Source organism: Tachyglossus aculeatus, chromosome 2 (assembly GCF_015852505.1).
Source record: "Tachyglossus aculeatus isolate mTacAcu1 chromosome 2, mTacAcu1.pri, whole genome shotgun sequence".
NCBI classification, from domain to species: domain Eukaryota; kingdom Metazoa; phylum Chordata; class Mammalia; order Monotremata; family Tachyglossidae; genus Tachyglossus; species Tachyglossus aculeatus.
The window spans coordinates 8,858,358-8,873,718 of record NC_052067.1 but is presented as its reverse complement, the minus strand read 5'-3'; the positions used below and the strand labels follow the sequence as shown (position 1 = coordinate 8,873,718).

Here is a 15,361-nt window from a genome sequence, read left to right as displayed (position 1 = left end):
GTCACCAAGGGAGTGAGTGTAGATCGAGAACAGAAGGGGACCAAGAACTGACCCTTGAAGAACCCCTAAAGTAAGGGGATGGGAGGGGGAGGAGGAGCCTGCAAAAGAGACTGAGAATGAACGGCCGGAGAGATAAGAGGAGAACCAGGAGAGGACAGAGTCTGTGAAGCCAAGGCTGGATAGCGTGTTGAGGAGAAGGGGGTGGTCCACAGTGTCGAAGGCAGCTGAGAGGTCGAGGAGGATTAGGATAGAGTAGGAGCCGTTGGACTTGGCAAGCTGGAGGTCATTGGTGATCTTTGAGAGGGCAGTTTCTGTGGAATGTAGGCGCTTAATAAATGCCATCATTATTATTATTATTATTATTAAGATGATTTTGTATGGAGAGGAAAGGGCAGATTGTAGTGATGTCGTGAAAGTTGAACAGACAGGATTTAGTGATAGATTGACTAAGCGCTCAATAAATATGATCGAATGAATGAATGAATGAGAGAGAGGACTCAAGGAAAATGCCAAGGTTACAAGCCTGTGAAACAGGAAAGATGGTTGTGCCATCTACAGCGATGAGAAAGTCAGGGGGAGGACAAGGTTTGCGTGGGAAGATAAGGAGCTCTATTTTAGACATGTTAAGTTTGAGGTGATGGCAGGGCATCCAAATAGAGATGTCCTGAAGGCAGGAGGAAATGTGAGATTGCAGAGAGGAAGAGAGATCAGGGGTTGAAGATGTAAATTTGTAAGTCATCTGCATGGAGGTGGTAGTTGAAGCCATGGGAGAGACTGAGTTCTCCAAGGGAGTGGCTGTAGATGGAGAGTAGAAGGGGATCCTGAACTGAATCTTAAGGGACTCCTACAGTTAGAGGGTGGGAGGCAGAATAGAAGCTCATGAAAGAGACTGAGAATGAGCGGCCAGAGGGATCGGGGGAGAGCCAGGAGAGGAGAGTGTCTGTGAAGCTGAGGTTGGATAATGTTTCCAGGACAGCATCAAAAAGCAGCTGAGAGGTCGAGAAGGATTAGGAAGAAGTAGAGGCCTTTGGATTGGGCAAGCTGCAGAAAAGAAGTTCAGTAACAAAATGTAGCATACACTTGGTGAGGCAAATATCTTTCAACTCCACACCATTCATTCATTCATCATATTTATTCAGCACTCTCTGTATGTAGAGCACTGTACTAAGCGCTTGGGAGAGTACAATATAACAATTAACTGGTGCATTCCCTGTCCCCCATGACCTTACAGTCTAGAAGAGGAGACAGACATTAATATAAATAAATAACAGGTATGTGCATAATTGCTGTGGGGCTAGGAAGGGGTTGAAGAAAGAGAGCAAGTCAGGGCAACACAGAAGGGAGTGTGAGAAGAGGAAAGGGGCCCCCTCTTTCTACCATTTTAGCATTCGTGCATTCTTAGAAGCAATGTGGCTCAGTGGAAAGACCACAGGCTTGGGAGTCAGAGGTCATGGGTTCTAATCTGTAGTAGCTCTGCCACTTGTCAGCTGTTTGACTTTGTCTCTGTGCCACAGTTACCTCATCTGTAAAATGGAGATTAAAACTGTGAGCCCCACGAGGGACAACGTGAGCCCTCTGTTGGGTAGGGACCATCTCTATATGTTGCCAACTTGTACTTCCCAAGTGCTTAGTACAGGGCTCTGCACACAGTAAACGCTCAATAAATACGATTGAATAAATGAATGAATGAATACCTTGTGCTTAGAACAGTGCTTAGAACAATGCTTGGCACATAGTAAGTGCTTAACAAATACCATTATTATTATTATTATTATAGATTCTCAGCCTTTTTACCAATTCACTTTTGTACATGCAATTAAACTATCTTGTTTCCTCTAATTTATAATTTACTTTAATATCTGGCCCACCTGCTAGGTTGTAAAATCCTTAGTACCATTTATTGAGTGCCAGCTTAGTGTGGTGCACTGTACTAGGTGCTTGGAAAGTCCCGAATTACGAAGTGACACATTCCCTGCTCACAAGGAGCTTATCCTCTAGCTGGGTACGTTTTTAACCCCCTACATTTTGAAATCCTTCATTGGTGTTCTGTTTGGAATGGGGGTGTAAAGAAGATAATTTGCTTAAGCAGGGAATGGAGTTACAGTGTTTTCTGTTGGTTCCCTATGTAATTCACACTAACAAAAAGCACCTAAAGGAGCTGAATATGAAGATGAGGAGTAGGATTCTGACATCAATTCAAAGCATAATCCTTATTCATTCACTTAGTCATATCTATTGAGCGCTTACTATGTGCAGAGCACTGTACTAAGTGCTTGGGAAGTACAAATCGGCACATATAGAGATGGTCCCTACCCAACAACGGTCTCACTTGGTATGGTCTTGTTTTGTCTTATGCTGTCGATCCATATCTGACCCCATGGACACATCTCTCCCAGAACGCCCCACTCTCCATCTGCAGTCATTCTGGTAGTGTACCCTTAGAGTTTTTTTCGGAAAAATACAGAAGTCCCCATCCTCAAAGGTCTTCCATGCTGCTGCTGCCCAGCATGGGTGAGTTTTGATTTGTTGCAGATTGCCTGCCACTGGCCAAGCTAGAAGTGGAGTGGATCTACCTCTGCTGGACTCTTCCTCCTGTAAATGAGAGTGGTAGAGTACTGGAAACCCTCCAGGTGTGATCCTGAGAGGGGCTTGGTATGGTAATTTAGGTTAAAATGAATTCACCGTATCTTTTCCTTATATTTCTCCAGTGTAGCGACTACGACCTGGATTATGGAACTGAATGTCTTCACTTGGCCCTAAAATACTGCAACGTAAATGCCAAGCTGGTTGAAGGATCACCTGATCTCTGGAAGGTAAGGGCAGTAGTAACTCTGTGGGCATTATTTCCATTAAAACAGTGCTAGGTGATGCCAACATCAGACATGAGGGCCTCAGAAGGGAAGACTGTTTTGGATGCACAATACGAATGGGACTCCAATCATATTCATATCATATGGGTTGTCAATCATATTTATCAATCATATTTGTTGAGAACTTACTGGGTGCAGAGCACTGTACTAAGTGCTTGGGAGAGTGCAATATAACAGAGTTGGTAGATGTGTTCTCTGCCCACAGGGAGTTTACAGCCCAGAGGTGACACGCTGAAAATCTAGAGTTTGGCCTATTCAGCTACAAGCACACACTCATAGGTGAATTTCACCATTAGTAATGTCAACTTTGAGTGCAAAGGACAAGTGTGTGTGTGCTTTCCCATCTAATTCTCAGACATCCAATCCAGAAATAACCTCCCTCTTATTTTCAAGATTGAAAATTACATGAAAATACTGTGACTATTAGAGCCCCAAATATTAGTGGGAAGAAACCTTCTTCACAATCATCTATTAAAAATAATAATAATAATGATGGTATTTGTTAAGCGCTTACTCTGTGCCAAGCACTGTTCTAACCACTGGGATGGGTACAAGGAAATCAGGTTGTCCCATTTGGGGCTCACGGTCTTAATTCCCATTTTGCAGATGAGGGAACTGAGGCACAGAGAAGTGAAGTGGCTTGCCCAAGGTCACACAACAGACAAATGGAGGAGCCGGGATTAGAACCCACATCCTCTGATTCCCAAGCCCATGCTCTTTCCACTAAGCCAAGCTGCTTAGAATGGTGGAATGTCATTGAATTCCCCTTCTAGACTGTGAGCCCATTGTTAGGTAGGGACCGTCTCTATATGTTGCCGACTTATACTTCCCAAGCGCTTAGTACAGTGCTCTGCACACAGTAAATGCTCAATAAATACTATTGAATGAATGAATTAATTCTACCAAGCCTTACTCCACACTGAAAAGGCTTCTTTTGTTGCTTCCTGTGAATATTTTTTAACTTTTCCCACAAGCGATATGCAATTCACAAGAAAACTGTATTTCTTGTATAGTATCTTCTTTTAGTGAATTTTCTTGTTTATCTATAAAGTATAAAGTGCTGTAATATCTATATCAGGATGGTGAGTTAACCAACAGAAATCTTTATTTTTTATTGACCTAGAAGTCAAGCTGGACCATGATTTTAGAAGTCTTGGAAGAACCCAAATGAAGTTTAAATGGAGGGAAAAAAATCTGCTCACTGATTGAGTTTAAATACAAACTGACAAAGTAGATTGCATAGTCACCCAAATGATTATTTTCCATTTCCATCTGAATGTCATAATCATTTACCACACTGCATGCTTAGACCACCTCAGACATGTTCAAGCATCCGACCCCCCAGGATCCTAGTAGATTGAGTAGAGCTCAAAAAAATGTCATGGTAAAGTGCATCTCCTCAGCTTTGTTGCTGCTTTACGTGTAATGCAAACTGGCAGATGACCCTTGGCCATTTGTTCATGTTGTGGATTTGTTTATTCCCATTGTAATGAAGATGTTTTCCATCATTATGGATTTGGAAGCATCCATCCCACTTTTTGCCACTTCTGACCCCAAAAGGACACGGAAAGGAAAAGGCTCCCAGTGGGTGAAGATCTTGTCTTTTACCTGTGCTCTAATCTCCCAAGTGATTAGTGCAGTGCTCTGCATGCAATAAGAGGTCAATAATTCTGTGGCTGGAGTAGAATGGAGGTTCTCTTGATTAAATATGGAGAAGCAGCGTGGCTCAGTGGAAAGAGCACGGGCTTTGGAGTCAGAGGTCATGGGTTCAAATCCCGGCTCCGCCAACTGTCAGCTGTGTGACTTTGGGCAAGTCACGTCACTTCTCTGGGCCTCAGTTACCTCACCTATAAAATGGGGATTAAAACTTTGAGCCCCCCGTGGGACAACCTGATCACCTTGTAACCTCCCCAGCGCTTAGAAAAGTGTTTGGCACATAGTAAGTGCTTAACAAATACCATCATTATTATTATTAAATAGAATAGTTTTGTAGGACAAGGCATTCCAGGTGGGATCTATCATCTCCAGATCTCAGTTATTTTATTCTCCCAAGTGCTTAGTACAGTGCTCTCCACACAGTAAGCGCTCAGTAAATACCATTGAATGAATGAATGAACAAATGAAATAATAATAATGATGGTATTTGTTAAGCTCTCATTATTTGCAAGGAACTGTTCTAAGAGCTGGGGAGGGTCAGGTTGTCCCACATGGGGCTCACAGTCTTAATCCCCATTTTACAGATGAGGGAACTGAGGCACAGAGAAGTTAAGTGACTTGCTCAAGGTCACACAGCTGACAGTTGGCAGGGCCAGGATTTGGACCCATGACTTCTGACTCCCAAGCCACTGCTCTTTCCATTGAGTCAAGCTGCTTCTCCCGTATGTGCCTAGGTATAGCGATTAGTCAGTCAGTCGTATTTATTGAGTGCTTACTGTGTGCAGAGCACAGGAGTAAGCGCTTGGGAGAGTTCAATAAGAGCATCCGGACATTCCGATATTTAAAGGCCCTGAAACCTCCAGATGAAAGGCCTAAAGCAGAACCTTCTTTGTATTTTCCAATTCGTCTTCCCAAGTCTTCCAGTATTTTTGTAAAACCCTCATATTTCCCTTCCGCCTCTGGCGGTTGAATATTAGTCCTCAGACATATCTTGGCTCCATTAGAGTCTTTTATGCACAGCAAATGGTGAATGCATTGTTCCAGTTACTGGCTTTGCTACAAGGCTTCTCTCTCTCCATACTGGGGTGAGTCATTTTACACATGCCAAGGAGTGACAGACTCCTTAGGCCCCAGAGGCATCAACATTGGGTCTGTCTTACTTCCAAAACAGGAAAAAGACTCCACCCTTCTGAATGAAGTCTGAAATAATGATGGTGCTTCAAAGAGCTCTTGAATGCTAAGAGTCTTTCTAATACCGAGCATGCAGCCTAAAATTCTTCTATACGGTAGCGAACGCGTTTCTTAATGAGTTTTAAAAATTATCTTGGTTCATCTCTCCATCCACTTGAGTAGAGTCTCAGTGGAACTGCTTCATCTACGGTAGAAGCCTTTTAATTGGGTTATGTTCATCTTGTCCATTTTACCTCCTCCCACTTAAAAAAAAAACAGTTAACCAACAGTTCCTTTCCGTGTAATTTCCCCCACTCTGTTTCATTTGCTTGGGTTTCTGGGCTTCAAGCCCAGCTTGGTTTAATTTGTGTTTATTATGGTGGCCTACTTAAAATAATTTGAGATCTGGCAGTAGAAGACCATGGTTTTAAAAATATATGTATTTATATATATATATGTCATATGTATTATATATAGATATGTATTATATATAGGTCTTCCTCTTGGTAGAATAGTAATTGTGGCATTAAAGTGTTTACTTTACGCTTAATTCTAAGGTTGATATGAGATAATTAGAATGGACACCACCCCTGTCCAATTGGGCTTTCCCTCAGAGGAAGGAAAAGCAGATTTCTTAATCCCCTTTTATAGATGAGGCAGCCCAGACCCAGGGAGGCTGAGCGACATACCCAAGCTCACTCAGCAGACCAGTGGTGTAACCAACAATGCAATCTAGGTCTCCTGGTTCCCATTCCCATGTCCTTTCATGTCGGACGAACTGCCTCCCCAGAAGCTGAGCCTGAAAGAGAGTCTTCTTTGATCCATTATAGTCGTTGGAGATCCTAAAATCAGGTTAAGTAGGAATTACAAGGTTTTCCATGCAGTTTTTTTTTTTATCCCATTAAACTACTTTGGTAGAAAATGGCATCTTTTTTTTTTTACTCCCTGGATGACACTTCTTCATTGACTGCTAACTCTACATGAGTGTAGGTTGAGAGGGAGAGAACTTGGCACTTGTAAAATGTAGAGCCCTGGGCCTCTAAATATGCAGTACGCACTGTGTCTGCATTGTCATTGAGTCACGGTTCAGCTTGGAAGGAAATGAGAAGTGTAGTCCTTGAGTGTTCATCGGTGACTTCTGTTCCTCCAGGACACTTTTCCCAAAGCCCAAACTAGGATGAGACATCAAGTCTCATATTCAGAGTGGACTCATTATTTGTTTTTTTTTTTTTAAACCAGGGAATTAGAGTAATTTCATTGATTGTAAACACATCCACTTCTAATCAGTCAGTGGTGAGCTTACTTTGAGTAGAGCATTGTACTGGCACTTGGGAGAGCACAATATAAAACAGTTCAGTCAGTCAATTGCTGGTATTTATTGAGTGCTTACTGTGTGCAGAGAGTGCTTGGGAGAGTACAATATAACAGAGTTGATGGACACATTCCCAGCCCACAACAATATGCGGTAGACACAAATACCGACAATAGTACCAACGATAGTTGGTAGTTTCCAGAGCGGGTAATGGTGTCTTTTTTCTTTCTTTTCTATTTCTTTTTTCATTCTAATGTGCCATCTTTTAGACACAAAAATCTGATTCAGATTGGTAGACTAAATTTGACAAAGATTAAATTTACCAGAATGACCAAAAGTTTTACTAGAATTATGGATTGATTTGGTGCAGTGTTTTCTCCCCTTGTAGGACATTTTTTGCTTATAGAAATTTGAGATGTCTTTTCCTTTTATAGGAAAACTGCAGATTCTTAAAGAAACTTTGTCCGTTCAAATTAGAGTATTTCAATATTTAATGGTAGCACTTATTCTCTGCTATCTCCCACCAAAGGGGTCTAAAACACATCAAATATTACTACAAAGAGGTAATGTTACTTTAATATACTAGCTTGTTTTACTGTTTTCGGATATGCATATTTAAGGTAGGATATTTTCCTTAACTCAGTTTGTGAGCCTTAAAAAGGTAATGAACATTTATCCAACCTGGTTTCACATACAGGAATTTAATAAAAATCAAAGAAAGCTTAATCTGTGTGTAGTAGGTGTGTAACCATTTACAGGCCAAAGTCTACAGAAGAAAAGTAATTTAGTAAGCTTTCTTGTTCATATAATTAATTATCTTATGTAAGAGGGGAAAACAGCCCTTAGGGAAAAAAGCAATCTTCGTTCATGACAATTCTGGGCTGAAGGCAGTGTTGAGACTGGTTGTTGTTATAGAAGTGCACTTGAATTTCAGCCTTTATGACTGATTTTCTGAAAGTATTCCATTGTGACCCGGAGATACCATCTTCTCTTTTAGAGAGAACGATGCACGTTTTATGTTTCAAGACTATTCTGGGGAGCGAACTGATATTTTATCACCCTGGTTTTTCTCCCTGTTTCTGTGAGATGGGCTTTTTTTATGGAAAGACATTTCTAGAAAATAGAACTCTGTTCTGTTTTCAATATATTTTAGCTAGCTAATTTGATAGAGTGGGCATGTCCCCATCATTTTTCCAGTATACCTTCAAAGACAATAAAACAGGTACTTAATTATAGTTGCTGGGCAAAAAAGTTGCTTATTTGATTGAGTTACTTATTCTCTGCCAACCCCTAGCCCACATGGTTCCTTCTGGACTGGAACTCACTCCCCTTTCATAGGCCAAAGATGATCACTCTCCCCACCTTCAAAGTATTTACAACGCACTCTCTCTCCCTTCTGCATCATCTATGCACTTGCCCTGTAGCCCTACAATCCTTATGCACATATCTTTAATTGCTTTTAATGTCTGTCTCCCCGATTAGACCATAAGCTCCTTTTGGACGGGGAAGTTATCAGCCAACTCTATTGTATTGTGCTCTCCCAAGTGCTTAGCACAGTGCACCACCCAAAGTAAGAATTCAGTAAATAATTCATACACTCATTCCTTCAATCATATTTATTGAGCGCTTACTGTGTTTAGAGCACTGTACTAAGCAGTTGGGAAGTACAAATTGGCAACATATAGAGACGGTCCCTACCCAACAACGGGCCCCCAGTCAAGAAGGGGGAGATAGACCAAAAAAACCCCAAAACAAAACAAAATAAGTAGACAGGTGTCAATACCAATAGAATATATAATCAATCAATGGTATTTGCGTGTTTTCTATTTCTTACCATTGATTGATAGATTGATGGAGTTGTTGTGTCTCTGGAATTTTTATAACACACCGACAAATAAAGTTAAACAATATATGTACCTTATTTTAGTTGCTGAGCAAAATAATTATATATTTGAATTGGGGAACCAATCACCAATCCCTGTTACACACTTTTCCTTTTTATTCAACCTCTGGTTCCACACTTATGCTATCTTGAGGTTGTTACTATCTGAATTAGGTCTGCTGACTCACTGTAGAATGGATGATTGATCCTTTTTTACATTTTTTGGGTTTGGAAATGACTTTTCTTGTGGTCTGATTTAGATGAAAATGTCATGGGATGAACGACTCCATGTTTCCCCACTCCCAATGAGTTCACAGTCTAGAGGGGGACACAGACATTAATATAAATGAAGAGATAAATGAATAAATAAGTTAATTACAGATATATGCAGATATACAAAAGCTTAGTTCTACTCTGTGTCAAGTGTCTCTGGACCACCCTGAGTCCCCTCTAGAACAAGCCCAAAACAATGGGCAAGCCCCCCACATCACCTGCTTTCCCGGAATCCTCTAGACTGGATTTGGGTATGGACTGGGTATGACTTAGAACCAGTTGATCCAGTCTCACGTAACCAGAACTGTGTTTCAGGGATCAAATTATAATAATAATAATGATGATGGCATTTATTAAGCGCTTACTATGTGCAAAGCACTGTTCTCAGCGCCGGGGAGGTTACAAGGTGATCAGGTTGTCCCGGGGAGGGCTCACAGTCTTAATCCCCATTTTACAGATGAAGGAGCTGAGGCACAGAGAAGTTAAGTGACTTGCCCAAAGTCACACAGCTGACAATTGGTGGAGCCGGGATTTGAACCCCTGACCTCTGACTCCAGAGCCCGGGCTCTTTCCACTGAGCCACGCTGCTTCTCCAAGTTAAATCTAGCTGGAGAACCTACATCCAGGTCACGAGAACCAGAATGGGCTGTGGAAGACAACCCTTTGGAATTAAGCTCGACGTGGGCAGGAATCATTTCTGCCTACACAGTTGTGCTCTCCCAAGTGCTTAGTGCAGTGCTCTGCACATGGCAACTCTCAATAAACACCACTGATTGATTGATTGAAAATTAAGTATTTTCAATATTGCTTCATATTTACCTTATGTAAAATCTAACACCTTTTATTATTGTCATTTATTTAGATTGCTATTTGAATTACTATATTAACTGGGCTCTTTTGTAAAACTACATCATTGTGGTGCGCTCTTCCGACCACCTAGTACAGTACGCTGCACATGGTAATAATAATAATAATAATTATAGTATTTGTTAAGCGCTTACTATGTGCCAAGCATTGTTCTAAGATGGTCACTAAATACTATTGATAGATTTGGTCTATTTTTTGAGCCACAGGAATGCCTTAATGCACTTTTCCTTATTTCCTATGGGAAATTACTCTTTGTTCACTGCTCATTTGCCTCACACTCTATTTTGAGTTCTGACTGGGATGTAGCTGAATTTCCAACAGTAGAAATGCAATTTTTGCATCCCACCTGGGCCAGTGCCTGAGTACCAGAAGTCAATTGAGGGATAGTTTCATGAATGATTTGCATTGAACCTGAATCTGACAAAGAAACACTTCTGTTGTAAAAGTCAGAGTAGGTTGACATGTCTTCTGATCTGGAGGATGGAGTATCATGGGTGGAGTGATGGATTTATCCAACCTCACTGCCCAGATTGGTGGTCCTGTCCTGGCCTGGGATTAGAAGTTGACATATTTCTTCATGTTCATGGCCATCCATGGTGCAACCCAAGCCACATAATAATAACAACAACAACAATAATAATAATAATAATAATAATAATAATAATAATAATAATGGTATTTGTTAAGCAGTTACTTTATCTCAGGCACTGTACTAAGCCCTGGGGTGGATACAAGCAAATCGGGTTGGACACAGTCACTGTCCCACCTGGCACTCACAGTCTTAATCCCCATTTTACAGAGGAGGAAACTGAGGCACTGAGAAGTGAGGTGATTTGCCCAGGGTCACACAGCAGGCAAATGTAAGAGCCAGGATTAGAATCCAGGTCCTTCTGACTCTGAGGCCCACGCTCTGCCCATTAGGCGACACTGCCTCTCTAAATATAAGTAAATATAAATATATGTTTTAAATAAAACACCCACAGAGTTTTTATGCAGTTTCAGGTACCCTACATGCTTATTTCTACTTTAATGCAGTTTGAAGAATACCTTAGAGGTAGTGGTTTTCATTTTCATGGGCGTAATTAAGTCCTAAGAGATAGTCCAAGTTTAAGAATGCAATGAGAAATGTCTTTTAATATGGGTTGATAGTTGAGACATTTGATTTCAATTAAATAAGTAATTTAGTGATTTTGTTCTATTATGACCAGCAACATATATTCCTGTCATTAGCACTTAATATTAAACAACCAATATAGAATCCATGGCCTCCTGAGTATCCGGTCAATGAAAGCAAGAGCTAATATTCCAAGGTTTGTGGGACTGTTTTTTTTTAAAAGATATTCATTAATAGACATACCATGATCACTACCACACCAATTCAGAAATCTTCCAAAAGTCTGGACAGCACAATCCTCTTTTACACAAATCTAAATATTATTTTCCTTAAATTGTCTACAGCATACATGTTTTAATTAAGGAATTGACAGTATCATTTGTTTAGAGCCCTCCCAGGATCAAGAATGTCCTTCAGGGCACTGTTTTATTGGTTTCACATTCCTTCCTGCTCTGTTAAATCTAACAAGGTTTATCTGTCCCTTAGGTGACCTTCAAACGCGATCTGTATGCAGCAGAATCGATTATTAAGGGTATGTGCATCTCTGTGATTGTCAGTTCTTGAATCTCTTGAATGGAAACCATAATTTTTATGTCAGCGAGATAAGTTCAGTGGTCAGAAAAGGAGCGTGTTAACCACAAAAGCTTCACTCAGTTTCCTGTCCATTACTTGATTTTACATTGTTTGTCTAGTATTTGGATACATCCTGACATGATCTGCATAGACCGAGCCATTTTGGCTTGCAGGCATGGTTGTGGCTTGACGGGGAAAGCATCTGAACTGGTGTAGCGATCCAGCATAATAACAAGCGTATGGTCAATCTGGTACAACTAGAACCAAAAACATTTAAATAGACAGTGTTTTGTTCATTTTTTTTCCCAGCTATTTCAACATTTCATTTGGACTGGGGAAAAGTGTGGCAAATCCCATGTTTTACCCACGGACTGACAGAAGGCAGCTTCTCATGTTCTCCCCGATTGGTGTCAATTTCTGTGTTGTTTATTATTCCATTCTTGGTGGCCACTGGATGAAATCTGAAACATCAGCCATGAAGGTCCGATGTAGGTGAGGCCTTCGGCCTTGAAGGTGACTGATCTGTTCATTCATTGAGAGGACCTTGGAGGAGGGAAAGAGCCGGGTGGATGAGAGGGTCCTGGAATAATTCTTTCATCTCCAAACTTTGACCTGGAAGCGATCTTCCAATCTGAACATTTCCTTTCTCAGGAGGAAAAGAGTTTGGATCTTAATTCTGGAAGGGCTTATCTTCCCTTAAGTCCTAGATGATCCACCTAGGACTCTGTGTACCAGTATTTAGATTCCACAAGCTCCTCTGGAGAAGTGGAGGGCCCTAAATTATCTGTCTATATATTTTGTCCCAGATCTTTTGTCCCTGATGCAGATTCAGGTTCCCAGATCCAGAGAACTGCTATTTGGGAATGGGTGGGTGTGTATGTAAATAGATGAGCAAGTCCTATAAATCAAAATGTTGACATATATTTACATGTCAGCTAGGAAACCCGGGACCCAGACATTATCCATGAGGTGTCAGCTAAACAAAGATGTGCTCGGTTAAATTCTAAACAGGAGAAATGCGAGCCTGTTTCAGACACTTTCCACGCTCTGGTTTTCCTGTCTGTGTTGGCTAGGTAGACTGCCGATTATCCCTCAAGTACCCGCCACTGCTTCGCTGCCCTCGAAAGGGTTCACATTCATCAAACGCTACAAACCCATTCCAAGCAAATGAGTTAAGGGTTTAAGTGTCCAAAGTTTCAACTCCCCTCAGGGTTGGGGGTGTGCTGTTGGAGAGAAAAACCCCCTTCTACCCTGCTTACAGACTTCAGAGTGACTTCTCGTGCTCCGAGAAATTGGTCCATCTGGATCAGCATAAACAGCTGATCTGGGTCAGCAATTCTCAAGAATCTCCTCCAGGCTCGCCACCAGGTTTTGCAGAGTGGGCATTTCCTTCCAAACAACTCAGTCCGCAGCTTGTGGTCGCGCTGACCACTAACAACTTGAAAGCCTGCCAGTTGTAGGTCACCACTTGGCCTTAGGACGTTTAGAAGGGACCACCCACAGCTAAGTTAGGAGAAATAACGGCCCGGTGCCAGGTAAGCACTTGAACCTGGGAAGAAGAGATCACCTGATGTTCCTTAAATAAGCATTGCAGTGTATCATGGTGCAAGACAACCGTAACAGGCTAAAGTCTAGGCCGCAGAAACCCACTGGTAATGAATATCTCTTTGTCTTCCCCTCCACCACATTTATGAAAGCACCCATGAGAATAAAAAGGAAAAAAGAAACGTAATCTATTAATCAGTGGTATTTGTTGAGCGCTTATTGTGTTCAGAGCACTGTACTAATCTTGACTAGTGTCATAATAGTAATGTTGATGGTATTTGTTAAGTGCTAACTATGTGCCAAGTACTGCTGTAAGTGCTGGCCTAGTTGCAAGGTAATCAGGTTGTCCCAAGTGGGGCTTACAGCCTTAATCCCCATTTTACAGATGAGGGAACTGAGGCACAGAGAAGTTAAGTGACTTGCCCAAGGTCACACTGCAGACAAGTAGCAGAGCTGGGATTAGAACCCACGTCCTCTGACTCCCAAGCCTGTGCTCTTTCCACTAAGCCACGGTGGTTGTCTGTTACGTGGAAAGACTGGAAACAGACTTTTTAGACTGTAGACTATAAGCTTCTTGTGAACAGGGATCATGTCTCCCAACTTTTTTGTACTGTACTCTGTCAAGCACTTAGTACAGTGCTATGCATGCAGTAAGCACTCAATAAATATCATTGGTTGATTGACAGATGCTGCCTAAGAGGGGGTGGCGATGAAAGGTTACAAAGTCATCAAGGGGTTTGGTAGGGAGATTGTTCAGTACCAGATTGAGAGGGTACCCGTGAAACCTTGAGGCTGGTAGGTTTAAAATAATATTGATAATAATAACAGTAATAATAATGGGATTTGTAAAGTGTTTATTATGTGTCAAGCACTGTTCTAAGCGCTGGGGTAAATAGAAGCAAATCAGGTTTGACACAGTCCTGTCTCACATAGGGCTCACCTTCTTCATCCTCATTTTACAGATGAAGTAACTGAGACACCGAGAAGTGAAGTGATTTGCCCAATGTCACACAGCAGACAATAATAATATTAATAATAATAATGATAGTAATAATAATGGTATTTGATGAGTGCTTACTGTGTGCCAAGCACTGTTCTAAACCCTGGGGTAGATACAAGGTAATCAGGTTGTCCCACTTGAGGCCCACACTCTCAATCCCCATTTTACAGATGAGGTAACTGAGGCCCAGAGAAATGAAGTGACTTGCCCAAGGTCACACAGCAGACAAGTGGTAGAGCCGGGATTAGATCCCAGATCCTTCTGATTCCCAGGTCCAGGCTGTAGCCATTAGGTCACTCTGCTTCCCCCTTAAAAACAAACTAATGGAGACACCTCTTAAATTCTATAACAAACAAATAGAATCCACTCTAGGGGAAACTTTGCAGGCAGAGTCATCACCAGATTCAAGAGGCATGGGATAGATTCATAGAAGATTGTTTCATGATGGACCACTGGTGGGAAGTTCAGATAATCATTCAATCAGTCATATATATTGAATGTTTATAGCGCTGCACTAAACGCTTGGAAGAGTACAGTGCAACGGAGTTGGTAGACACGTTCCCAGCCCACAACGAGTTTCCAGTGTAGAGGGAAGATAGACATTAAATAGAGAAATAAACAGTTTATAATATAATTTTTTGATATGTAAATGAGTGCTGTGTTAGGGAAAGAGAGGGATTTGGGAATGTTTAGACAGTGCATCCCTTGCCATTATTGATGGCAGTCAAGAAGGACCCAGTCATCACATATTTCCCCCAGGCATCCTGTTGCCACTGTGGAGACAGGATAATGGGCTGAGTGGGAGCATTGGTTTAACCCCGTAACCATATCTCTTCTATTCTTATCTGCTTACTGTATTTCCTCTTCTCAATAGGATAGACTTTTCCTTAAATCCTCATCTCTCTACCATCCCTGATGAATTTCCTTCTTGCCAAAAGCATCAGGCGACTGTCTCTGTACTTGTTAATCCATTCTTATTTCTCAATCTAATCCCACCATACTTCTCTATCAATAGTTGTAGGTTCGTTCTTTCTCTTGCTCACACTGTGTGTAAATATTTTGCGTCATTCTGTCCCATTTAGATTATAACAGCAGGGGC

The 15,361-nt window shown here is 41.4% G+C and overlaps 1 protein-coding gene across 1 annotated transcript in view; it reads left to right on the top strand.

The window, feature by feature from the left end:
- The window catches only part of CRPPA (CDP-L-ribitol pyrophosphorylase A), a gene marked incomplete at its 5' end in the record, with an annotated part of 338,976 nt that overhangs the window by 123,950 nt on the left and 199,665 nt on the right, over positions 1-15,361 (top strand). Inside the window, 2 exons of the mRNA XM_038761326.1 lie at positions 2,709-2,813; positions 11,631-11,676. Of these exons, the coding sequence (XP_038617254.1) occupies positions 2,709-2,813; positions 11,631-11,676 (151 nt within the window). The remainder of the gene's footprint in view (positions 1-2,708; positions 2,814-11,630; positions 11,677-15,361) is intronic.